The following is a 25,943-nucleotide window of genomic DNA, read 5'->3' on the forward strand; positions in this document are numbered from 1 at the left end:
CCAAAAATTGCAGTTAGCGAGCGACAATCAGCTACCTGCCAGCCACATTAATGCGGCAGTGTATTTAAATTCGTCCTCATAAAAAGAAAAAATTATTATATTTTTTTATTATTAAAAAATTAATATTTTTATAAAGTTCAAAACATAAATTCAACATCTTAAAATTCGAAACACTAATTAAGTTAATATATTTTATTATTAAACTTTTTTAATAGAGTGACGGGTTACAATACAAGTGATAACAACCCAGCACCAAACTTGACTAATCCACGTTAGCCTCCTCGTATATAAAGGAAAGCCGTTTCCATTGTGATTGAGTTGATAGAGAGAATGGTGAACCTAGTGGCGGCACAGAAGCCATTGCTTCACGGGCTAATGAAGATGGCCGGGATCAGGCCCTACACGGTGGAGATAGAGCCCGGCACCGTCATGAGCTTCTGGGTCCCCTCGGAGACCATAACCAAGCCCAACAAAAAAGACGAGAAGCCCAAACTGAAGGCCAAGCCCAAGAAACCCGCAGTGGTGCTGGTGCACGGTTTCGCCGCGGAGGGGCTGGTGACGTGGCAGTTCCAAGTGGGCGCGTTGACGAAGAAGTACGCGGTTTATGTTCCGGACCTTCTGTTCTTCGGAGGGTCCACGACGGACAAAACGGAACGGTCGCCGAGGTTTCAAGCGGAGTGTTTGGTTACGGGGTTGAGGAAAGTGGGGGTGGAGAAGTGCGTGGTGGTGGGTTTCAGTTACGGGGGAATGGTGGCGTTCAAGATGGCGGAGATGTACCCTGAAATGGTTCAGGCTTTGGTGATTTCTGGGTCCATTTTGGCCATGACGGACTCCATCAGCATCTCGTCGCTGCAAGAACTTGGCTTCTCTTCTTCTTCGGAGCTCTTGTTGCCTACTTCCGTTAAGGGGCTTAAGGCGCTTTTGTCCGTCGCTGCGCACAGAAAACTCTGGTTCCCGGATCGTTTGCACAAGGATTTTCTTGAGGTATATATCTATGTATGCATGTGTCACACTGTCACCCTTGCTTCCATTTTTTTTTTCTCTTCCCTTTATTGCTTTCCTATTAATATCATTAATTAACACACTAAAAAAATTAATTAAATACATTTAATTCTTACGATTTTAGATAAAATATATATATAATATATTACTTATATTATTGTTTTAGGGATATTTTTTGCTTAAAAAAATTAAATGATGTTAACTTAAGTCAGATTTATTTATATTTTAATTTAAAAATTTTAAATATTTTTTCTTATATAAAGGTTTGGAGGGAGTAACTTTCAATAAAAAAATATTATAAAGAAATTAATTAGTTAGAAATTTAATTGTATTCTTGACATTTCATTATTATGGTTATATATTTTAGTGTTCATTTTTTCTCTTATTATTTAAGAGATCTGTTAACATATTCATTTTGTTTTTTAATTTTAGTAAATTAACTAGCTACACTTTAGGTGTAGATATGAAATCGTAATTATAAATTATCAACATGTTCTTTTAAGACAGAAGTAGATGTATAAATTAGTAAATTCGATAAACATATTATATGTTGATGTGCATTTATTTATTTTTAGTTGGATTGCGTTAATAGCAGTGTTTTAAAACCCGGACCGACCCGGCCGGTCGGACCGGTTGGACCGAGAACCGGTGGTCCAGCTGGTTCGAATCTGAAGTTGGATCGGTTATGCAGTCGACCCGTTTCAAACCGGATTGAACCGGTCAATTTTTCGGTTCAATTGGTGAAACCGGTTCAACCACTTTTTTTCTTATTTTTTTTAAATTTTTTTAAGGGACTATAAATCACAAAAATAATAATGAAAATTGAATCTCTTAATGAAAAAGCAAGGAGTATTATTAAATATAACAATGACTACTTGTTCTAATATATTTGTTTGCAATATATACAACTTAAATAACTTTTATAGTATATTATTAATTTTAAATTATATATTTAATAATGCAATATCTATGTAAATATTACATATATTATTTTGTTGATATTAATTGCAAGCATATTATATATGTACATATTATTTATATTTTTAATTTGTATTAATATACCGTTTAACATTAATTTTTTTATGTATTTTTTTACAAAATAAAAATAAAAATAATTTTAAATAAGATAGAAAAATTGAAATTTAAAATAAGATATGAATTTATTAAAATTTATAAGTATAAAATATATTTAATATAAATATTTTTTAATAAAAATCGAGTCATGCGGTTCAACTAGTGACCCACCAGTTCAACTTTTGACCCACTGACCCAGTACTTTAACCGGTTCGATGACCGGTCCGGTTTTTAAAACTATGGTTAATAGTATTGTGGGTGTATGCCAAAATAATCTTAATTATAATTTTTTAATGCATTTCAATTTTTAAAAAATAAGTGGTTGAAGGCAAGGGGGATACACATACAGGACAATTACCCACAAGATTTTTTTTTTACTTAATTATGTTTGATAAAAAAAATTGTTTCCAAACAAAAATACTCGTTGTCTCCTACATTTTTTTTTGGAAATAAAAGTTATTTAAAAAAAAGACAAATATGTTATTAATTTTTTTTATTTATCATTTTATCCTATTAAGCCTTTTTATTTTTGTTACTGGACACACGTATTAAGACTAAGTTGATACAATTACGCAAACACATTCTTTAAAAATGTATATTTTTGTAAAATATTATAGGTGTTTGAATTAACATGACTAAGATAGATACTGATGACATGCAAATGATGCCATTACCTGTAAATTAGGTCTTGCAATAAGCTCTCATAAATGCTTTCTATATATGGGATGGATCTTACACTACCCTTTCTTAATTTTTTTTTAAATTTTATTATATTTTTAATATTTTGTCCTGTCTTGTGCCTTTTCTGGTTAGTTTCATTCAATTCTCAAGTATGCTTGTACGATAAGTTATGTCTATTATAATCACTGATGGATTTTAATTCTCTATTACAATGTTATTATCACATGATCATTTAATGTTGAGTCTGATGTCACTTTACATAATATTTTTTTAATATTACAAAATTGTCATCATCAAGCATATTTCATGTAACTACACCTATCTAACATAGAATGTGTTTTTATTACGTAAAATATCGGTTAGAAGTACACTTAACATAAAAATAATTTACATAAATTACAAAATTGTTATCACACTACAATTATATCGGATAATTTAAAATCAATCATATAAACCCTTATAGTATGTTTGGATGGAGAATTTAAATGGATAAATTTATTTATTTGAAGAATTTCAAATTTTTTGAAGTGAAATATTTTGTTTGGATGAAGAATTTATAAAGAATTTAAAATTCAAACATTTATAAAATTCTTTGAAATAGTAGAATTTCAAATTCTCCCAAAAAAGTAAGAATTTGAAATTCTTCATATATTTTTTTCTTATTTCATTTATATATTTTATTTTATCTCTTCATATTTTAATTATTTAATATTCAAAAATATTTTTAAAATTATTAAATATTATCTAATATTAATTTTTAAAATTATTAAATATTTAAAAATTAACTATATTTATTTTTATAAAATTTAATTTAAAAATCTCAACATATAAATATATTTTTAAAATTAATTTTACCATGATGGAATCAAATTATCATATTCAACCCAACAATTTAAAATTTGAGAAATTTGAATTGACTTATCCAAACAAAATATTTTAACAATGATAAAAATTTAAATCAAAGTAATTCAAATACCAAAAATTTAAAATTTCTTGAATTTGTAAAATTCCTCATCCAAACACACTATTAATAAAACTATTTTGTACCGCTAGTTATAAAATTTAAATTTTTTTTTTAATTTTGTAGTATGATTGAATTTATTTCCAGTCTTTTAAAAAAATTCATTGATTTTAATCTTAATAAACTTATAAATCTTTTGAAAATGATTATTTTCTTTACTACAACTATCATTTTAAGGTAATATTGGAGAATTTCAACTATCATTTTAAGGTAATATGTAAGTTGACATACTAATACTATATCATGCCATGTTATCCTTAAATAATGATAATGACAATTTAAAAAAAAATTAAAACACAAGAATTAATCGTATATTAGAGAGATTAATTTTTTTTTTTTATGTATGAATATATTATGATTAAATTTTATTATATGCTCACATTAAATAGAAATAAACAAGTTAATTAAGTATAACTAAAAAAACCTATATATCAAACCAATAAAACCAACTTAGTAAGAGGGGTGAAAGGAGTGATCCACTATAAAAAAAATTGTCATATTATGTACTTTATAGTGATATAAAAATTATTATTAAAAATTATTTTTACCTACATAATAAATATAATATATATTAATATATTGTTAAAAAATTTAAATGTAAATTATAGTAATACAAAAAATATGTTATTAAATTTCATTAAAAATTAATATTAAAATTGTGTGTATCTATATAATAAATAATTATATATTTACATATATTATATCTATAATAACACTTTTTTATGTCATGTAATATTTTTTGTAGACACAAGTTAAAATAATATGTAAAGGAAATCATAAGTTTTAATTTCAGTACGATTATTATATAATAAAATACTTATATATAATATCTTAAGTTTTGAATTGATCAATCAAATTAACTTCAGTGTTAATTCATGTTTTATCACATCATATTTCGAAACATTGTGTTCTGTCCTTTTGGATATTTCGAGGTTCTAATTGTTATGGAAAATTAGCAAAAGAATCGATTGATTAAAGAACATATATATATATATATATAATATTTTTTATCATTAAGACAAATTATCATGATCGTAATATTTAATTTTAAAAATTTATATATAAAATTTCAATTCAACACTCTGTCAGTAAATTTAACATATACTATTACAATTAACACTTTATCAGTAGATCGACACAAGTAGTTGAAATATTTTATCTTTATTTTGAAGGGGAGTGGGCCGTGAAATTGGAACTTGATTAGAGAGATATAAAGAATTTAAGTTGTGTGATAATTAACGTACGATACTTTTGGTAAAGTAAATGATATAGCAGAAACGTAAAAAAGCACAAGGTGGACCATGATACGATGATAGTGAGGAGACAAAGATGAAATGCAGAATGTGGCTTAGTTCAACCACCTTCACCTAATAAGCAACAACATTAAAATATTGAAGATAAGGATTTTGATGGTAGTCTATTTTATTAGCTTGACTTTTGGGAGCTTCATACATATCATGTAGATATATTCTAGTTACGTAATCCTGCAAGTTTACCCCATTCAGGTATTTAACCTGTCACATTAATTTCGCATAGAGCAAGTTTAAAATCCTCGTCCATGTTGGTGGAATGAATGTTGGTGTAGATCAATTACTTTGCCCCATGCTTTCTGTCAAGGTTAAAATTTCGGTCCCATTGCAATTAATGATACATTATCAATAAAGGTGATAATAAACCAAATTAACTCAAAAATAGCTTGAAACTTATTTGAATTAAATGAATTGAAGTTGAAGTAGGTTAATTTTGATAATATATATATATATATATATATTATTTTTGTTTCTTGTTAATGTACTATAACATTAATTTGATGAAGCAATTTAATTTGCTTACGATGGTTTTCCATGAGAAATTATTACAGGTGATGTTTACAAATAGGAAGGAGCGAGGTGAGCTTTTGGAGGGCTTAGTAGTTAGCAATAGAGATATCACCATCCCAAATTATCCACAGGTAATTAATAATTTTATTTGCACCGCTCTAGGTGCTAGCTAATTAAACTCATACGTTCTCACGTGTATTCTAATTATTAGCACATAACATATCCTTCATGCTACTCATTTTCCGTTTGCAGAGAATTCATCTCTTATGGGGCGAGAATGATCAAATTTTCAAACTGGAGCATGCACAAAATATGAAAGAGTAAGTCTCTAGACAAAAAAATAAAAGCTATACGACAGCAAAACTATTTTTAAGCGACATTAGTTGACTTACATTAAATTTTCTCTTTTATAAATTTTAGAAAACTCTGATGCATCACTTAAAAAACTGATCCAGACATGATCACCTAATGGTGTATAGGGAGAGGGTGCAGGGGAACCTGTTATAAAACTCATTTCATTTTCTAACGGGGGCATGCAATAACGCAAAAAATTAATATTTTATTTTTTCTAATTTATTACATATATTAAACAGTTACTTAGAGTTGTTGTACATGGTATTAATAATTAACACGTCTGATTGAAATATTGAATGAGTGCAGACAACTAGGGGATGGCACCACGTTTGAAGGCATAAAGAAAGCTGGTCACCTGGTTCATCTGGAACGACCCTGTGTTTACAACAGATGCCTTAAGCACTTTATTGCTTCCTTCTTCGCATCAATTAATGAACCCAAAAAATAATTAATCCACTTACGTATTCAACCCTATTCTCAGCTTGCTCAGATTAAATATATGTATGTTATTGGAGGTGACATCAATCAAAGATATATATGTTGTTTCTAATATCCATTGTATTATAAACAGCTAGACTACTTTTCATATAAGATGGTTTTACTGGTGTTTCCTTCCTTCCATTCCTTTCCTAATTTTGAGAAAAGAGTGCTTCTAACATGAAGCATTTTTCATGTGACTCATGGGTGAGACACTAAAAAGAGGATAAATAATAATGTTTTAATATATATTTAACATTTTTAAGTAAAACTCAAGAATTGTAAAATTGATTTGATTCTGTCAAATCAAATCAAATCCGTTTCTTTCCCGTAGAGTTTAACACCATCTTCCACCCCTCTTACTTCTCTACCTCCTATTTCGTTATCTTTGCCTACAACAAATATGGTTTTGGATCCTCGTCCTAACCCAACTGACACCTAAACCCATCACGTCCCCCACCCTGCACTCTCAACCACCACCACGGCACCACCCAACCCGATCTAGCCCAACAACCTAGCCCAATCCGAATTGGGATCGAACGTTGTCTTGCTCCATCCCCTAGGGCGAACCAAAACCACTTCTCCCCTCTCCTCGCTCCAAAACAATTGTACTGTACCGTAACCTTTTTGAACCCTACCTAATACGATTGGAATCTCTTTGAGGAAAGTGTTGGGCATTTGAACCCTAACTAATATGATTGGATTCTCTTTGAGGGAAGTGTTGCCGTGTTGGACATTGAACCCTAATTTGACTGCTTGTGAAACGAGAATGGCCATTTTTAATTAAATTTTTTTACCGCATAAGATAATGAGTATGGTGATGACTTCGATTTTTTTTTTCTTGTGCTAATGTCTTGGCGAATCGTATTTATGAATCAAAACATTGTTTAACAGGTTAGGAGAGATTATTTTGATGGGTTGTTGACGGTAGAGGGCCCTTTGGTTGAAAGAATCTGTTTTTGACTCTATTTTTGCTCCATTAGCGAGTGTCTGTATTCTGTAACGATGGTGAGGGTTTTGAGCATCATTTGAGTGAGGTATAACTTTTGGTTGGATGTATATTATTTGTGTTCTATTTTATTTTTTACTCCATTTTGGAGCTAGCTATTAATTTGTTTATTAGTTATTTTGTGTGTTTGTGGATAATTATGGTGTTCGTATTTGTTTCTAGTTTAGTTGTTGTACATTGAATTGAATTAGCAATATAAAATTAATTTGAGAGACAAAATTGTGAAGTATTGTGATTTGCAAATTGACTAGCTTTATATTTTAATGTTGTCCTATAACACTTGGAAATAGGTAATGTATGTGGTTTTTTTTTTGTGCCAAAGAGCAGAAGATCTTAATTAAGCATTGAGCATATCGAAGTTGAATGGGAAAAAGGAAGTAATAGTAATGTACCAGAAGACAAGGTGGAGGTATAAATGTTGTAAATTAATTTAAATTGTACCATGGTTTTGTTTTGAAATATTTAAAATCAACTATTTTTTCGTTGACTATATATATATATATATATATATATATATATATATATATAATTTTAGGGAGATGCAAAAATATTTTATTATTTTGATGTTGAGCAGGATATCAATGAATCCGTTGATTTTGTTGATGATTTAATGTTAACTAACGTTGAAGGAGATGAATGTAATGATGTGTGCTATGAAACTGAAGATATTCCTGTAAATGATATGCAAGATATTATTAGTCTTGATATGCATATTATGAGTGTTGTGGAATTAATCAAATGTCATTTTGTAATCCTTGAAGTAGTTTATTTGCTTTATAATTGGTATGCGAGAGTTACTGGATTTTATGCTCGTAAAGGAAAGATTTTAAGAAAAAATAGAGGAGAGGTTTTGTAGCAAACATTTTTGTGTCATACACTATTACATATATGTGCCAACATGGAACAAAATGTTACTAATTTCTCTTAATTATATATTTTTGTAACATTTTTAACAATAAATGTTACTAATTAATTTGAATTATACTCTTTAGTAATATTTTTAATCATAAATGTTATTGTTTTATTTAAATTATATATATTTTTTTGACTTTCTAACATTAAATATTATTAATTTATTCAACATTTTAAACATTTTTAATAATAGATTTTACTATTATTTTCTTAATTACTAATTTTAAATAATAATTAATTTTTATTTAAAATCAATTTTCTTATTTTTTAAAAAAACTTGCTTAATCACATCAGCTCTCGTAGAAACAGTGCAAGAGCACTTAAAATCCATGACTGAGCATTTCCGCACCAAAAGAGAAAAAAATCCATTTCTCTGAGTGAATAACAATGGCAACATTCACATTCAAAAGCCACAAACACCCACGTTAAAAGATCCATTTCTCTGAGGTAAGACCCTTCCGCACCAAAAGAGAAAAAATACCCATTTCTCGGAGTGAATAGTAATGGCAACGTTCACATTCAAAAGCCACAAACACCCACGTTAAAATATCCATTTCTTTGAGGTAAGATCCTTTTAACTCTTTGAAGTATTGACCTAATTCTTTTCATCTCTTATTCTCCTTTCTTATTCTTCAAAATCGGAAGCCACATACTCATATTGACCTAGTTATCGATTCCCTCGTATTGTTCATTGAATTAAGGATGTGAGCGAGATATCATACTGGCTTTCTTTTCCCTATTGTTTGTATTTTCTTTACTGCTTGCAGAAGGCGAGGGGGAAACTGCTACATTTGAAACAGGTTGTTCAGTGACTTGATTTCCTTTCTTTCTTTTTTGTTGTTTGACCCTGTTTGTTTGTTTATGTTTATGCATCACTTTTATCATTTTAGTTTTTATGTGCCTATCCTTCTGTTTGTTTCTATTAGGGCCATTTAGAGCTTATTTGGTTGCTGAATTTTTTCTACTGTTTAGTTCTGCAATTGTGTTCTTATTGTATTTTCTTCTAGAGGCTAGCTATTAGTCGAGTCAATTCAAGTAGTTTGAGAGAATTCAAGCCTAAATCAATTTTCCACTACCCAAACATGTTTTCGATGGTTTGTGTCTTCTAAATTCAAATTTGAGGTTATTCTTGCTGATTGAAGCTTCTAAGTATCTTTTATTTAGTGAATGTGGAGAAATTTGGGACTTGTATTACTGTTTGCTGGGGAATTTTCACTACTTGTCATTCCAATTGTTGTCTTTTCCTCCTCAGCTAAGGCCAAATGCAACATCTTTTATGGTTGTCATTCCAGATATTTTCTTATACAAGTCCTAGAACTAAACAATTTATTACTCTACTTGCTGTCCTACAGTATACAAATGGAGTCATTCAGATTCCACGTGGAAATCCTAGTTGCATAATCATAACATAATGTTCTAAGGAGCGAAACTTCTACTTGTGTCATGAGGTTATGACATTTTTCTTTTTTTCTAAGAATATTTTTTTATTTTCTTTTTCTTCAACTTATTTTGGATGAAATTGCTTTACAGATAGATACCTTATATTTAACAAATATATGTTGCTACTAATATTTTTTCAGTGAGACCTACATAATAATATTTACTTTCATATATCAATGCTTTGACACTTTCATAATGAGAAAATTTCACACTAGTTCCACAAATAATAAAATTAGGTCCACTCTCTTTTAAGTGAGGTCTACATAATAATATTTACTAAGTAATGTATAAGAAAGGATGTGTCAAATATATGTTGTTACTAACGTTTCTTACATATTGTCAAAGCAAAGTACAAACCTAGAAGGATCAAGCAAAGTCTGTAGTGTAGGTGTCGAAGAAAACACTTCATATTACTTAAGTAAAGAATTGAAACAGAACAAAACTAAAGAGAACAATGCCATTAGTTATATTTTCAACAAAAGAAAGTACAACATAGAATTTACACTACTGCAAAAATTGGATTTAAAATCGGACTTTTAAGATCGGTTATAAGGTAACCGATCTTAAAAGTGGCGCGGTGGCAATTTTGTAAATAAAATGAACACTTTTAAGATCGGTTCAAATTTAACCGATCTTAAAAGTACTTTTAAGATCGGTTATTTTATGACCGATCTTAAAAGGTATGTCTGACACAACTTTTAAGATCGGTTACAAAAGAACCGATCTTAAAAGATCGGTTATTTTATAACCGATTTTAAAAGTACTACTTTTAAAATCGGTTATTTCAGAACCGATTTTGTATGTAGTATACAAAATCGGTTCTTAAATAATCGATTTTAAAAGTATCGTGAGAAACCTTTTATATTTCCCTCCAATCTCATTCTCTTTAATCTTTCCCTCTATTCGTTTTTCTACTCTCTCAAACGCTCTCATTTTCTAAAGAGGTAAATTTCGTTGTTGTTTTCGTTTTCGTTTTCCTCTTCTTATGTCTCTTTTCGTTTTATCACGCGCTTCTCTTGTTTCTGTTTTCAAGTTCATTTTTGCTAAATTTCGAAGCTGGAACGGCCCGTTCTAAAAGGAGAATGCCCCGTACTGAAAGGAGAACGGGCCGTTCTGACACCGTTCTTCAAAAATTCTTTTTTAACAATCTGGAACGGGCCGTTCCAGTTTAATTTTTTTTCTTGACCAGAACTTTTAAAATCGGTTGTAAGACAACCGATCTTAAAAGTTAACTTTTAAAATCGATTAAATAACCAATTTTAAAAGTCTAACTTTTAAAATCGGCTCTTTTAAAATTGGTTATGGAACCAATTTTAAAAGTAAAAAATAACCGATTTTAAAAGCCTTTTTTCCACTAGTGTTAAAGTCGTGTATCTCTATATTATCTCTACATCGCTTGACCAACAAACATATTGAATACAATAATAAACCGTTTGACATATGTATATATACATATGTGATAGGTAATTAAAAAGATCATATGAGAAAAAAAAAGATGAACTAGTCATTCCAGCTTTTATATATATTTTGTTATGCAGCTAAGGCTAATTGGATGTTGAAACTAATTTGTTTAGTATGGAACCCAAGGCCTGTGCAATTGGAACAACACCCCTGAGGAAGGTTATTATAAATAGATGCATAAGTACTCTTATTTTCCACAACATGGGTCCTGAATAGTGGAGAGTTTAGTATATAGGATTGAGTCTTTAAGTAATATAAATATAGTTAATTATGGATCATAGATGGTTAAGTAATTGGTAGCTATGAGGGTTCTGTAACTTTAGGCTTGAATACAATTTTGATTTAATATATGTAATTTTTCCCAGCATAAGGGAAACCCTATGACAAGATTGTAAAGCTACACATATATATAGTTATACTTATTGCTTCATTTTCTATGTTTTTTTGTTTCTAAGGGTGTTTTGTTTTACAGGCAATTAGATTTGTTAAGAAAGAAGAAGCAATTTCCAGGAAGGTTTTGAGTATGACAAATATAATGCATGTGGTTATCTTTAACAAGTGTGTTAGTGTTTCAGAAGAACATGAGTACAGGAAAAATGAAGGACAAACATATGCATCAAATGATACAAGACGATAGACGAAAAGCCAGCAGCCTCGCAGATACCAGAAAGAATGGATCCAGAGACAGACATGTACTCCATTATCTTTCCTGGAACAGCAGATTCTGATGGAAAAGCAGAACTGCTCAAAATCGACCATCTCACCAATAATAAGAGCATTAGTAAAAGAAATAGGATTGGTCTGAGATCAAAGCCATTCCCTTACATTGTTGACAAGACGATTAGTGTGCTTTGTGAACGCTATCCCATCAACTAGCCTGGGCGTTATGTCTTGCAAAAGCCCACCACGCACGCTCTGGGGTACTACAAACCTGTGTACTTGTGGCTCGAGGAAGGCTCAACCATACTGGACGCTTCAGGGAACTCTCTACGTGACTCGAAAGGGAACACTCACAAGTATGAAGCCATTCTGCCTAACAAGCCTACATATGGGCCAAAGTATTACTATCTCGAGCAACCTCCTCCTCTGACTCCATTTTCTATTCTTTTTCATCCACCTACTTTTGGACTTAAATAAGCATCTCCTCCATCTTCTCCATCCTCTTCTCAACCAACAGAAGAGCTGCCCAAACATTCTCCATCCATGTATTTTCTATTAAAGCACTTTCCCACACTTGCTGTCATTGACCAACACGGTCAAATAGTTGAGGATTTCATTCCATTGGGCCAACATGATCTACCTATGCCCGTGTGCGTATATGAGGAAGGGGTATACAAATGCACACCATATTTCCCAGACGAATCCTTTTCTCCGTCTGAGGATTATCTAGCCCTACCGCCCGGTGCCATAACTGTTCTTCCTCCACCAACATTCATGAGGAAAATCTATCCAGGAGGAGTAACTAAGTCCAAGTCTTCATGGACTCCACCACAAGGAACTTCTCAACTCATCCGACCCCTACATCAACAACAATCGTCATCCTCATCACCTAAAAAGAAAGTGTCATCCTCCGGCCGTCTGAAGAAGTCTTCATCTCCTCTACCAAAGGTAGAGTTCTTCAATCCACCAACAAAATTTGTTCTTGTACATATGAATCACTACCGTTCACTCTCAGCATCGGACCGAGCAGCCATAGGTCATCTGCGCTAATGTACAGATATACCCTTACAACTATACATACCTCCCTCTCTATATACTTTAGTAAAAGCGCAAATCTATGTCTATCCTGACTGAATCTGTCCTCGACTTCCTCCGATTAACCAAAACAAGATGAAAGAACCTGCCCTACATTTGGGACCGATGCCCAGACCATCAAAAGTTGAGATTCGCCAATACAAAGGAGTAAGCTTGAATTGGCAACAAGATCCTGCCAGGGCATTAACATATACTGAAGACGATGCTGAAAAGTTCTATCAGAACTTTATGCATAAGTGTGAACAGGAAGCTAGTTCGTCTGGTCTCTCAGATGATGAAAAGGGTAAGGCGCTCATGCTGCGTGGGTATCACTGGATGACTCCATGTAAAGTGATGTACTTCAGCGACACATCTGCTGCCTTTCTTCATAGATGACGAAGACCTGATCTTGATGCTCTTAGCAAGAGATACTTCATCCATTCCTCTCTCTTCAATCTCGACCTATACAGAGATGAGTGGAAGGAGGTCACAAACACATGGCATAAGGTTGAATATAAATGGTGCAAAGACATCCCACCATGGAAACCAGGCATGCCTATGCCTTGGGATGCCCCTTTCGCAGATACATGGTCTGAATCACCCAGGTCCGAGCCTATCTCCGTTGAACCAATCTTTACGTCTGGACCTGTGGAGGTACTTCCATCTATCTCTAAACTGGCACAAAAATATGTCTCGGTTGAGGAGTTCAACAGGTTCAGAATAGACCTAGTTGACAAGTTTGACAGCTTGTTTAATCTGATCGCATCCAAGCTTTCCAAGGATCCCCCTCCAACTCGATGATCATATTGGGGAAGATAGGATAACTCATGCAGGATTAGTCATGTTAGGAAGAGAAAAACAGTGTGTATTTTCTTTTTGAACATTCCTTTTGTACGCACTTATTGTTATTCAATACATATTCCTCTTTCGCACCTCATTTTTTTTTGTATCCTACAATTTATACTTTTAGATTGGTATTTTCATCCGCTTCCAATTTCTTTTTGATGATTACAAAGGGGGAGAAATAGAAAAGAAATTAATCAAATACATATTAATGAATCAAAAACACTCCTAACACTACAAGAAAAACGGAAATTTATCCGTTAGAAAATTCTGTCAGAAATTATAATTTTTTTTAATTTTAATATTTATTAATGTAACAGTCCTCATATTTGACCTCTCAAGGATTCTATTTCACGACATTTCACTTTTTAGCGTGTTTTATCCTTACTTGTGCAATTTCTGGGAAACTTCCCAAAAGGTCACCCATCCCTATATTACTCCAGGTCAAGCACGCTTAACTTTAAAGTTCTGATGAGTAAGCTACCAAAATGTATATATATATTGTTAGTATAACTTCTACAAATTAATTCATTTAAGTCATCCTCAAATATACTATCTCATACTTGTACTATAATAATAATATATAATAATTTTATATTAATTACAAATAACAATAATAATAATAATAATAATATATTTAATTATTCTTTATTTAATTTTATAATTTATAATGATAATATAATTTATAAAATTATAAATATTTATTTATTACATACTTATAAATTAAATTTTAAGATTTTAAATAAATTATTAATTAACTTAATATATTTATTTACCTTAAATCAAACATATAAAATTCAAAAAATGTATTTATCCTTGTTTTATTTTCTAATTATCAACCATTAATAAAATACTAACTTAAAATCTTATCTAATTATATCATAATATTATGATATCAAATTTAAAACCAGATATTAGTTATACAAAAATATTAAGATCATATAGTAAATTGTCAATAAGATTTTAGTTAAATAATTTAAAATAATTAATGTTTAAATTATATTGTTAATTAAAAAATAATTTATTCCAAAGCTAATTAATTTTTTTTATATTAATTATTAGTAAAATTTAATAACTTTTATTTTAACAATTAATTGGATCAATGAAATTCAACACACATCATGAGTTATTGAGCGGAATAACTTTACCAAGAGTTATTTTGTAAGTTATCTTAACTCAAACATATAAATTTCAAAAAATGTATTTATCCTTGTTTTATTTTCTAATTATCAACCATTAATAAAATACTAACTTAAAATCTTATATAATTATATCATAATATTTTCATATCAAATTTAAAATCAGTTCTTACATTTTCGACAAATATAAATTTGTCAGAAATATTCCATCAATAATATAGCTTTTCCTACGAAATTTTTTTCATCGAAAATATAAATTTTTCGACAGATTTAATTTTGTTTTATAAGAAATCATCTTCGATTAATATAACATTTTGTATATATGATTTAAGAGTAAAGAATTTTCAATTTAACGATTGGATTTATAAAATTCACATTTAATATAAAATTATTGAGCGGTGTAATACTTAGTAAAAAACACATTTATTATATATATATATATATATATATATATATATATATATATATGTATATGAGGGGGTTATAATTACACCGGTATAAATTTTATTAAGTATTACACCGCTCAATAACTTTATATTAAATATTGTAAATCCAACCATTAGATTGAAAGTTCATATCTCTTAGATTATATATACAAAATTTTATATTAATCCAAGATGATTTGATACTTCATTTTTATAAAACAAAATTGATGTAATATATTCATTTCAAAATATACTAAAATATGAACACTTTGATTACCTTCCAGTTGTTGTTCAATTTTAACAAAATTTGATATACACGTATAAAGTGATATGAACTTTCAATTTAATGGTTGGATTTACAAAATTCACATTTAATATAAAGTTATTGAGCGGTGTAATACTTAGTAAAAGTTACACCGGAATAATTATAACCCCTATATATATATATATATATATATATATATATATATATATATATATATATATATATGTAATTTTAAGCTTATTACTTCTAGAAAAAAAAATTATGTTTTTTCTTCTAAAATATAAAACTACTATTTATGTTAAATAAACTAGTATATGCACTAATTATTTAATAGAAAACTCATGAAACACACAAATATGAAAATATTCACACTTGAACTTGCTTACTATAATTTTAAAGACAATATACTAACATCTCTAAGTATTTTATAAATCTTTAAAAATAAATATTATTTATATAAAATAATTGTTAAGATCAAAGGTATTAATTTTAGAAGGTTTAAATATATTTTAGTCCCTATAAGATGGGTGATTTTGATTTTGGTCTTTGTAAATTTTTTTCTTTATTTTTCATCATTGTAAGATTTATAAAGATTGTTTCGTACTTGTAAAATGAGTAAATTTTGATTTTAATCATTGTAAAATATTTTTCTTTGATTTTTGTCCCTCTAAAATATAAATTCACTAGTTTGATTATTTTAAGCTAGATAAATAATATTTATTTTAAAAAACAAATTTTTTTAGAGGTGTTAAATATCAATATGATAATAGTAATTGTTGTAGGTGACATCTAAGATAATTATTTATCTTCTTTTTTTAAAAAAAATAAAAAGTAGTTAAAAATGATTACATAAAAAATAAGAATTAACAATAAAAATTCCAATTTTAGAAAATGAAAAACATTTTTTTTACAGAAACTAAAATCAAAACTTATTAATTTTATAAGGATTAAAGACATATTTAAGTCATTTTAAAAGATAGAATTAAAGAAAAATATTTTTAAAAAAATAAAAATAAAATTTATTCATTTTATAATATTAAAAATAATATTTATAAATTTCAGAAAAAGCGATCATCGGATTCTTGAATAGTTCAAACAAGGTCTTAAATTTTTTTATGGAAACAAAAATCCTTCGAAAATTTCTAACGAATAATCTGTCGAAAAATTCTGTCAGAAATTTTTGACGGATTTATATTTCCGTAAAAAATTTCTAACGGAAATATAAATCTGTTGAAAATTTTCTGTCAAAAAATATAAATTTTTCGACGGATTTATATCCGTAAAAAATTTGCGTTTTTCTTGTAGTGTTCAGGCGTTACAACAATTGTAGGTTTTGAGTGTGTGTATAAGTCTCACAGAGAGGATAAGGTAATTTCTACACTCACTAAGGTGCGTAACCTTAGTTTTTCAGAGATAAGTGTCTGAGTGTTTGGTTACTCTCGTAGAGAGGATGAACTATTGACAACACTCATTAAGATAAGCTGTACCGGAAGGGTCCTATCGGCCACGTGGATTGACACGTTGTCCTACAAGGCCATTAACGGCTCAGCCACGACAATTATTAGTAACCTTCTTGCCATCATCTCGACCTGACAAATAGCAGAAACTGAAAGGAAACCCCAGCCGCACACCCTCGGCACGGTCGGCGACCGATAAGACAGAATGGACCCTACCCACGGACACTCCCTCAGCTCGGTAAAGAGCCGAGAACGAAGGACAACCCAACACTCTATCTATCGACTCGACCAAAGGTTGATAACGAACGGTAACCCCAAGCCTTTACCTATCGTGTGACACCCTTCTACCCCATAATAAATAAGTAACAACAATAAGAATAATTCAATAAATATAACATCAAGAAGGGTCCACATATTTTAATAAAAACTCATAGGTTCACAAGTCTTGAAATAAATAGAAATAATAATAATACTAATAATAAAGTTTTACTCTTAAAAGAAAATTATCAAGGTCTCTAAAGAAAAATGAAAGGAATCCAGAATTTACAAATATAAGGTGAATATAAAACTCTTAAAAATAAGTCTCCTCAAACGACAAATAACAATTCATAACTAAAGCATCCTAAATTCATGCCCCAATGTCACATCCTATCAGAGCAGAACCCTTTCCCTTTAGAACTCAACACTATGAATGCCTTCATCTTCACCTAAAAGAAAACCACATAAAAACAGGACGGTGAGAGATAGATAACATCATATACGAACATAGAGCTACCCAATTCCCACCCCACACCGTGCACCAAAATATCATCATTAAATATAAACAACAAATACATCTCATATAATTACCAAACATTATTTTTTTTTTAATCATACAAGCTTTCATACACATGCTCACTATATGCTCATACACATCTCCTCTCCTAAGAGTCTCAACTTGGCACTCCGCACCATGGGCGTACCTCGTCAATTCCCTTAGTTGTTGCCAATGAGGGCATACCGTTCTCACACCCTCCCAGGGCCGGTATGTTGCACGGTTAAACACCCAGCGGCCCGTGCAAAGGCAATCCACCCACCGTTAAACCCTCTGTGGCCAGTGAGCTGCGCAGTTAAACACCCAACGGCCCACGCATGGAATGCCTCCCGTCATGGTCCCCCCTGTCTCAACCCCTCTCTGGGCCCAGGGTCCAATGCAATATAGCCACGTCTGGCTTCTCAAGCACCACATGCAACTCATAAGTCTCATGCAACTCATGCATCCCACGTAACTCATAATTAATGCATCTCCATTATATAACATCATCACATGTCAATAACAATCCATGCAATATCATCCTCACATGCTAGGTACCTATCATTAAGTTATCAACATCATAGATCACAAATTTCACATAATTCTTCACACACATCACAATATCTATGACATTCAGTTAATAATTTAACCATAAATTGAGATATACATATCCTTTCTAAGTGATCCCAACTCCATTAGAATCCTAACATCAATATCTACAACTTTCATGAAGAACACAAATCCTAATAAAGTCGTTTAGGTTACCATTCAGGGCTCACAAAAATTGATGTTGTGGTTCGCACACAGATTGGAAGGCTCAAATTGAAACTCACATAACTTGATCAAATATTAATATTTTTACACGATTCTTGTGTCTAAATGGTAGCCCCAGATGTCTAGTTTCTAACAAAACAAAAGGCACTTGATTTGGATAACTACACAGAAAGATATCGCAAAATTACAAACGTATGTCGGGGTCTCGACGCCCGACGCCCAAAACTGGCGCTGAGCGCCCAAATCTCTGCCCAGACTCCCCTCTGTGAAATTAAACCTGCGTTTTACGAGTTCCAACAAGGTTTTTACCAATTTTCACTACTTCTACACCCCGTTGGTTCAGTTTAACTCCATTTATATTCTTCATACGTTCCAAATCAATCCATACACATCTCAAGCCTCAAAAATTGGTTTCCATTGGTTTTACAAAAAAAAATCTAAACTCTTCTTAACACATAAAATTCAAGTCATCAAATTTAAGGATAAAGAATTAACAAGAAAGCCCCAATGGAATTCAAAGACAATTCAAGAAATAAGTTCTTCCAAATGAATTAAGAATTTAGAACATCGATTGCACAGATAATCGTTCAGAATTTTAAATAGAGTTTCTAGAGGGACTTAGGGATTGCCCTCACTACCCGAACACCCCTATATTCACATATGAAGAAACCCATCCCTCCCGTACCTTAAGGATGATGAACGAAGGCCAACAGAAGAACGACGGAGCAATCTGAACACTTTACGCCTTCCTTCAAGAATTTTCTCCTCTCCCCTCTTCCTTCAAGCGTCTGACGTTAAAATGAATATTAGGTAACTGACTACCCCCAAAACCCCTCTAATAATTCCGATTGGGCCAGGCCCATACTCACCCGCCCATCCCCCCCTATTTAATTAAAATGGTAAATAAATAATTAAAAAAAATAAAACAGTTTCAACTTCTATAATTATTTAAAATACTAATTTATTTTCTGTTCTCTAGAATATAAATATAAATAACTACTAGACTCAAGTTTCTCTCGTAAATATAATTATTATTATTTAGAATCTACTGCAATTTTATAAAATTACTAAATAAAATGATATAAATTATTTTCATAAAAATAGTAATTAATTAAAATTTAATTAATTAAAAATTTAGGATGTTACATATCGGCTCGGAAAGAAGCCGAAGCCGATAGGGCCAGGCAGGAATTAAGAGGATGATCACGATTAATACGGGCAAACGCGCGATTAAGGCATAATCAGCCGATTAGCATCGTATTACCTAATTTGGTAAGTATCAGAAGAGGCCCACCACGTTTAAGGCCCATCAAAGGTAGTATAAATAGATCACGTAAAACGAGGTATGACATTGTTCATTTATTACTCTCGAGAATCGTGCTTGTCCTGACTTGAGCGTCGGAGTGCCTTTTGCAGGTACCTCCCCCCTCTAAAGCATCCATCTGGAGCTCTCGTTCGGTCCTTCACCTACCCGAAGATTACGAGTGTGCCCCCAGACAGGTACATTTTGGCGCCCACCGTGGGGCCGAACTGAAAGCTTTGAAGAGACAGACTGAGTACTATGGCAAAGACAAGGAGGAAAAAAACTGAAGATCATCGATCCGATGAGGAGCACCGATCCGACGAGGACCACGTCGAGGTGGTTGACGAGACGAACCTGACAGAAATGGTTCAGAAGTTGAAGGAGGAGATGGCCACCATGAAACAACAACGAGAAAAAGACGCACGAGAAATGGCCGCCTTGAGGGAAGAGAATGCCGCTTTGAAAAACCAAGACCCCACATGGAAGCCTTCCGAGCTGACTCGAACGCACACCCAGGGGTCATTCCACTCGCTCGGACATCACACCTCTCTCCCCCATACCTCCGCTGCTGCCCCAGGAAATCATGCCTCGGCCATCCAAGCCCCCGACCGACCGTTGCCCGCTACGCCTGCCGGAGCTCACCGATACCCATTCACGCCCAACATCATGCAAACATCCCTCCTCGATCACTGGAAGTCCCTACCATTGGACAAGTACGATGGGACGACCGATCCTAACGAGCATGTGGACGTCTTTCTGACCCAAGTCAATCTGAGCACAACTGATTTCCCAACATCGTTGAAAGGGCGCGCACTAAGCTGGTTTACTCGACTCCTAGCCAACTCGATCGACTCCTTCAATACCTTGGCATCACAATTCACTATCCAATTTGCCACAAGCCGACCCCACCAGCTGACTTCCCTGGCCTTGGTAAGTATTCAGCAAGAGAAGAAAGAGTCCCTTCAGACGTTCATGAGCCGATTCAACAAAGCGGGAATCGAGATCCGAGACTTGAACCCCGCTGTGGCCCTCCACCATCTCACTACTGCTTTGAAACCAGGACCTTTTGCCAACAGCATTTGCAAGAAACCACCAACTGATATGGATGACTTACGTCGGCGCGCCAACAAGTATATGCAGATGGAAGAACTCGCCGAGTTTCGCAACCAAGCTAGGGCGGAATTAATGGCAAAACCCGAGAAGCCAGTCGAGAATAATTATCGAAGCCGCCCGAAGGAGCTCGTCCCCCATGAAAAACCTCCCCGTGGGCCAAGATACTCACAATATACGCCATTAAACACCAGTGGATCGGCCATATTAAAGCAAGCACTTGCCTCCGGGATACTGGCAGCCCCAAAACGGGCTTCGACCCCCCCCTCGAGCTGATACAACCAAGTCTTGTAAGTACCATCGCAATCAAGGACATTCAACAGAGGAATGCTCGGCTCTGAGAGATAAAATTGAGGATTTAATCAAGCAAGGGCAGCTCCAAGGTTTTTTTGACCGTCCCACTTCATCCCGATATGCTAATCGGTCTCGCCGACACGATCAGCCCGAACAAGGGGGAGTAGAAAGGAGCCCCTATAGGGAGCATAGTCGGTCCAGAGGCTGAAGAGAAGAGGAACCTTCAAATCAGCCTCGACGGGTCATCAACACCATTGCAGGCAAATTCACAGGAGGCGGCTCCACCTCGTCAGCACAGCGAAGGCATCTGAGAGCTGTCCGACACGTGCATGCGGTGGAAAAAATCCACCATCGTCGAATGCCGGGCATAACCTTTACCGAGGTCGATTTCAATGGCATCGACCTAGAGCAAGACGATCTGATGGTCATTAGCGTAGAAATCCACAACTGTATTGTGTGAAAAACCTTGGTCGACCAGGGCAGTTCGACTGACATCCTCTATTGGAATACGTTCAAACAATTGGGCATTCCAAAGGCCGAGCTGGTTCCTTATGAAGAACCTCTGGTCAGATTTTCAGGCAAGCGAGTCAAGACGAAGGGATACATTAGGCTATCAACCAGGTTTGGTTTTGACAGAGCGGAATACCGAGACATTTCAGTAAAAGACGTGGTGGTTCATGCTAATACGTCCTACAATATCCTACTCAGAAGGCCATCTTTGAATCAGCTCGGTGCAGTCGTCTCCACCCCACACTTGGCCATGAAGTTCCCAACAGAATCAGGCCAGATAATCACTGTCCATGCCGATCAGAAGATCGCAAGAGAGTGCTACTTTGCTAGCTTATGGCTACCATGCCTGAAAAATGAAGCACCAGATACAACGAGGCGTGTTCATTCGGTAACGCAGCAGTCGGCTGTAGATCTTGATCCCGAGTGGACCAGGAAGAAAGGGTAGAGCCCATCGAAGACAAGCAGCCGCTCCAAGTAGGAGCCATCGAATCCCAAGTTACTTACCTGGGAACCAGTCTGTCCGAGCAAGAAAGACTAGCAATCAGACAAGTGATCCTGGACAACAACGACCTATTTGCATGGCATCCCTCCGACATGCTCGGCATCGACCCCAATTTCCTTTGCCACAGGCTTTTAATTAGAAAGGACGCAAAGCGAATCGCTCAACGGCACCAAAAAACAGGTGAGGAAAGGAAGGAAGCGATCGAGGCCGAAGTATGCAAGCTGTTGGACGCTCGATTTATTCAAGAGGTGCACTATACCACCTGGTTGGCTAACGTTGTCATGGTCAAAAAACCGAATGGGAAGTGGCGCATGTGCACCGATTACACCACTTGAACAAAGCCTGCTCGAAGGATGCCTTCCCATTGCCAAACATTGACTGACTTGTCGATGGGGCGTCCGGTCACAAATTCATGTCTTTTTTTGACGCGTACTCCAGATACAACCAAATCCGCATGCACCCTCAAGACGAAGACAAGACTGCGTTCATTACCGAAATGACAAATTACTGCTACCGAGTGATGCCGTTTGGGTTAAAGAATGTCGGTGCCACCTATCAACGTCTAATGAATAAAATCTTTTGCGAACAGATCGGTCAGAGCATGGAGGTACACGTCGACGATATGGTTGTGAAGTCAAGTGACATCTCCACACACTTCGGCGACCTAACCGATGTGTTCCAGGCATGTCTTCGGCACCAAATGAGGCTTAACCCCGAGAAATGTGTGTTCGGAGTCTCGGGAGGTAAGTTTTTAGGATTCATGTTGTCCAGCCGAGGAATTAAGGCGAACCCAGACAAATGCCAAGCTATCTTGGGTATGAAAAGCCCCGACAATTTGAAAGAAGTTCAGAAGTTAGCAAGTCGACTCACCTCGCTTTCCCGATTCCTCCCTTGCTTGGCCGAGATAGCCAAGCCTATCCTCATCCTACTCAAGAAGACGGAACGGTTCCGGTGGATCGAAGAGTGCGAGGAATCTTTCTGGCAATTCAAGGAACGTCTAAGCGCACCCTCAATACTGTCTAAACCGGTTGGTAGCCTAGACATGATCGTTTATTTAGTAGTATCTAACAACTCTATAATTGCCGTCATGATACAAGAGAACCAGAGCAATCAACAACCAATATACTTCATCAGCCGGACGCTGCAGGAAGCCGAACGACGTTACCAGTTGTTAGAAAAAGTGGCTTTAGGGCTTATTTACACTGCACGACGGCTGAGACAATACTTCCAAAGCCACAAAGTAGTTGTCTGAACCAATTTCCTGATAGCTAAAGTGCTCCGGAAGCCAGAAATTACTGGCTGAATGATGGCGTGGTCGATGGGTCCTCTAATGCCCAAGGTAGTGGTGTCGGGGTAATCCTAGCTAGCCCCTCAGGCATCACAGTCAAACAATCTCTGCATTTTGGCTTCCGAACATCCAACAATCAAGCGGAATACGAAGCCTTGCTAGCTGGAATGAGATTGGCGAATGAGATGGGTGACAAGAAAATGATATGCTAGACAAATTCCAAAGTTATGGCCGAACAGGTCAACGGTAACTTCCAGGTTAAAGACTCGAACTTGTTACGGTATTATCACCTGTTCCAGGGACTCAAGGATGGCTTCAGTGAAGTTGAGGTACGGCATACCTTGCATAATAACAACGAACGAGCTGACCAATTGGCATGGCTCGCCAGCAGCCGAAAGCCAGGACAATTACGAACCACCATTCATCTTGAGCTGCCCTCTCCAAGTGTGACTGCTGAGTGCGTGGTGACAGATGAAGAAACGCCGACCTGGATGACCACCATCCGAAACTTCATCATCAACGGCAAACTGCTGACCGACCCGATGGAAGCAAAGAAAGTACGAACGCAAGCGGCTCATTACTCAGTGGTGGTCAGCGAGCTTTACAGAAGGGGATTCTCCACCCCACTACTTAAATGCATCAATGATCAGCAAGCCAGTTATGTGATGCGAGAAATCCATGAGGGGATATGTGGTTCTCACTCTGGGGGGCGGACCTTGGCGGCAAAGGTCCTACGAGCCGGTTACTACTGGCTGACTCTAAAGGGCGATTGTGCCGAGTTCGTCAAAAAATGTGTTCAATGCCAAAAGCACGGAAACCTCATCCACTCCTCGGCTGCCAAATTACATAGTATCAGCTCCCCATGGTCGTTCGCCTTATGGGGTATAGACATACTCGAACCATTTCCTGTAGCAAAATGGTAGGTCAAGTTCCTCCTAGTCGCGGTGGATTACTTCACAAAATGGATAGAGGCCGAACCGCTCGCCTGCATCTCCGCCACCAACGTCCAGAAGTTCATGTGGAGGAATGTGGTCACTCGTTTCGACATCCCTTATGCCATCATCTCTGACAACGGCCTCCAATTCACCGACAAAAAGTTCAACTCTTTTCTCGAAAACCTTGGCATCCGGCATCGGTTCACGTCAGTCGAGCATCCCCAGTCAAACGGGCAAGCTGAGGCAGCCAACAAGGTAATACTGGCAGAGTTAAAGAAGAGGTTGGGCTCAGCGAAAGGAGGTTGGGCAGAAGAGTTACTAGAAGTTCTTTGGGCATACCGATGTACACCCTAATCGAGCACTAAGGAAACACCTTTTCGCCTAGCATACGGCACGGATGGTATGATACCGGTCGAAGTTGGGGAACCTTCATTCCGGCGAACTTACTTTCATGAAGAGTCCAATGACAGCACACTCCGGGCTGAGTTGGATGTCTTGGACGAAGTACACGAGAAGGCGCAAATCGTAGCCGAGGCGTGCAAACAAAGAATGACCCGGCGCTTTAATTCCAATCTAAAGCCAAGAAGCTTCCAAGACAGTGATCTCGTTTGGAGGGCAACCGGATCGGCCTGACGCAACCCGACCGAGGGAAAGTTGGCGGCCAACTGGGACGGCCCGTTTCGAGTACAACATGCTCTTAACAATGGAGCATACAAGTTAGAGGAACTGTCCGGCAAGGTCATTCCGAGAACCTGGAACTCTTCCCATCTAAAGATGTACTACAATTAAATTGAGTTCATGTTGTATTTACATTCCAAATCTGTGTAATATGGTGCACTCTTTTCCTTGAACCAATCTTTTTTCCTCTTATAAAATCGTGAAAAGGAGTTTTTGGTCAACAAGGTTTTTAACGAGGCATCAACTCATCAATACAAATCCCATTATCTACAATTGTCTAAATTCTTAAAATTTTCAATTTTCAAGTCTTCCCTCCCGAGATGTCTCTCGACCAAGGATGTGGCTTCAATATTTTACAAGTCTTCCCTCCCGAGATGTCTCTCGGCCAAGGATGCGGCTTAAATTATTAAATTCTTTACAATTCTTCCATCCCGAGATGTCTCTCAGCAAAGGATGTGGCTTCAATATTTTACAAGTCTTTCCTCCCGAGATGTCTCTCGGCCAAGGATGTGACTTACGATATTTTTACAAGTCTTCCCGCCCGAGATGTCTCTCGGCCAAGGACGTGACTTACGATATTACAAGTCTTCCCTCCCGAGATGTCTCTCGGCTAAGGATGTGACTTACGATATTTTTACGTCT

The 25,943-nt window shown here is 34.9% G+C and overlaps 1 protein-coding gene across 1 annotated transcript; it reads left to right on the top strand.

Annotated features, from left to right (window-relative positions):
* Positions 1-299: 299 nt before the first annotated feature.
* Positions 300-6,573, top strand: LOC109810485 (uncharacterized). Its single transcript, XM_020373964.3, has 4 exons — positions 300-984; positions 5,640-5,729; positions 5,851-5,918; positions 6,259-6,573. Exons 1-4 carry the CDS (start codon positions 331-333, stop codon positions 6,398-6,400), a joined length of 954 nt encoding a protein of 317 aa, XP_020229553.1. The 5' UTR covers positions 300-330; the 3' UTR covers positions 6,401-6,573.
* The last annotated feature ends 19,370 nt before the right edge of the window (positions 6,574-25,943 follow it).

This window comes from Cajanus cajan, chromosome 5 (assembly GCF_000230855.2).
Source record: "Cajanus cajan strain Asha chromosome 5, NIPB_CcT2T_4, whole genome shotgun sequence".
Taxonomy (NCBI): Eukaryota; Viridiplantae; Streptophyta; class Magnoliopsida; order Fabales; family Fabaceae; genus Cajanus; species Cajanus cajan.

Bases quoted from the DNA above. Each gene is read 5' to 3' on its own strand.
- LOC109810485 (XM_020373964.3), top strand. From the start codon at position 331: ATGGTGAACCTAGTGGCGGCACAGAAGCCATTGCTTCACGGGCTAATG. The intron at 985-5,639 runs GTATATATCTAT...AAATTATTACAG, and splicing joins TGCACAAGGATTTTCTTGAG to GTGATGTTTACAAATAGGAA. The intron at 5,919-6,258 runs GTAAGTCTCTAG...GAATGAGTGCAG, and splicing joins CATGCACAAAATATGAAAGA to ACAACTAGGGGATGGCACCA.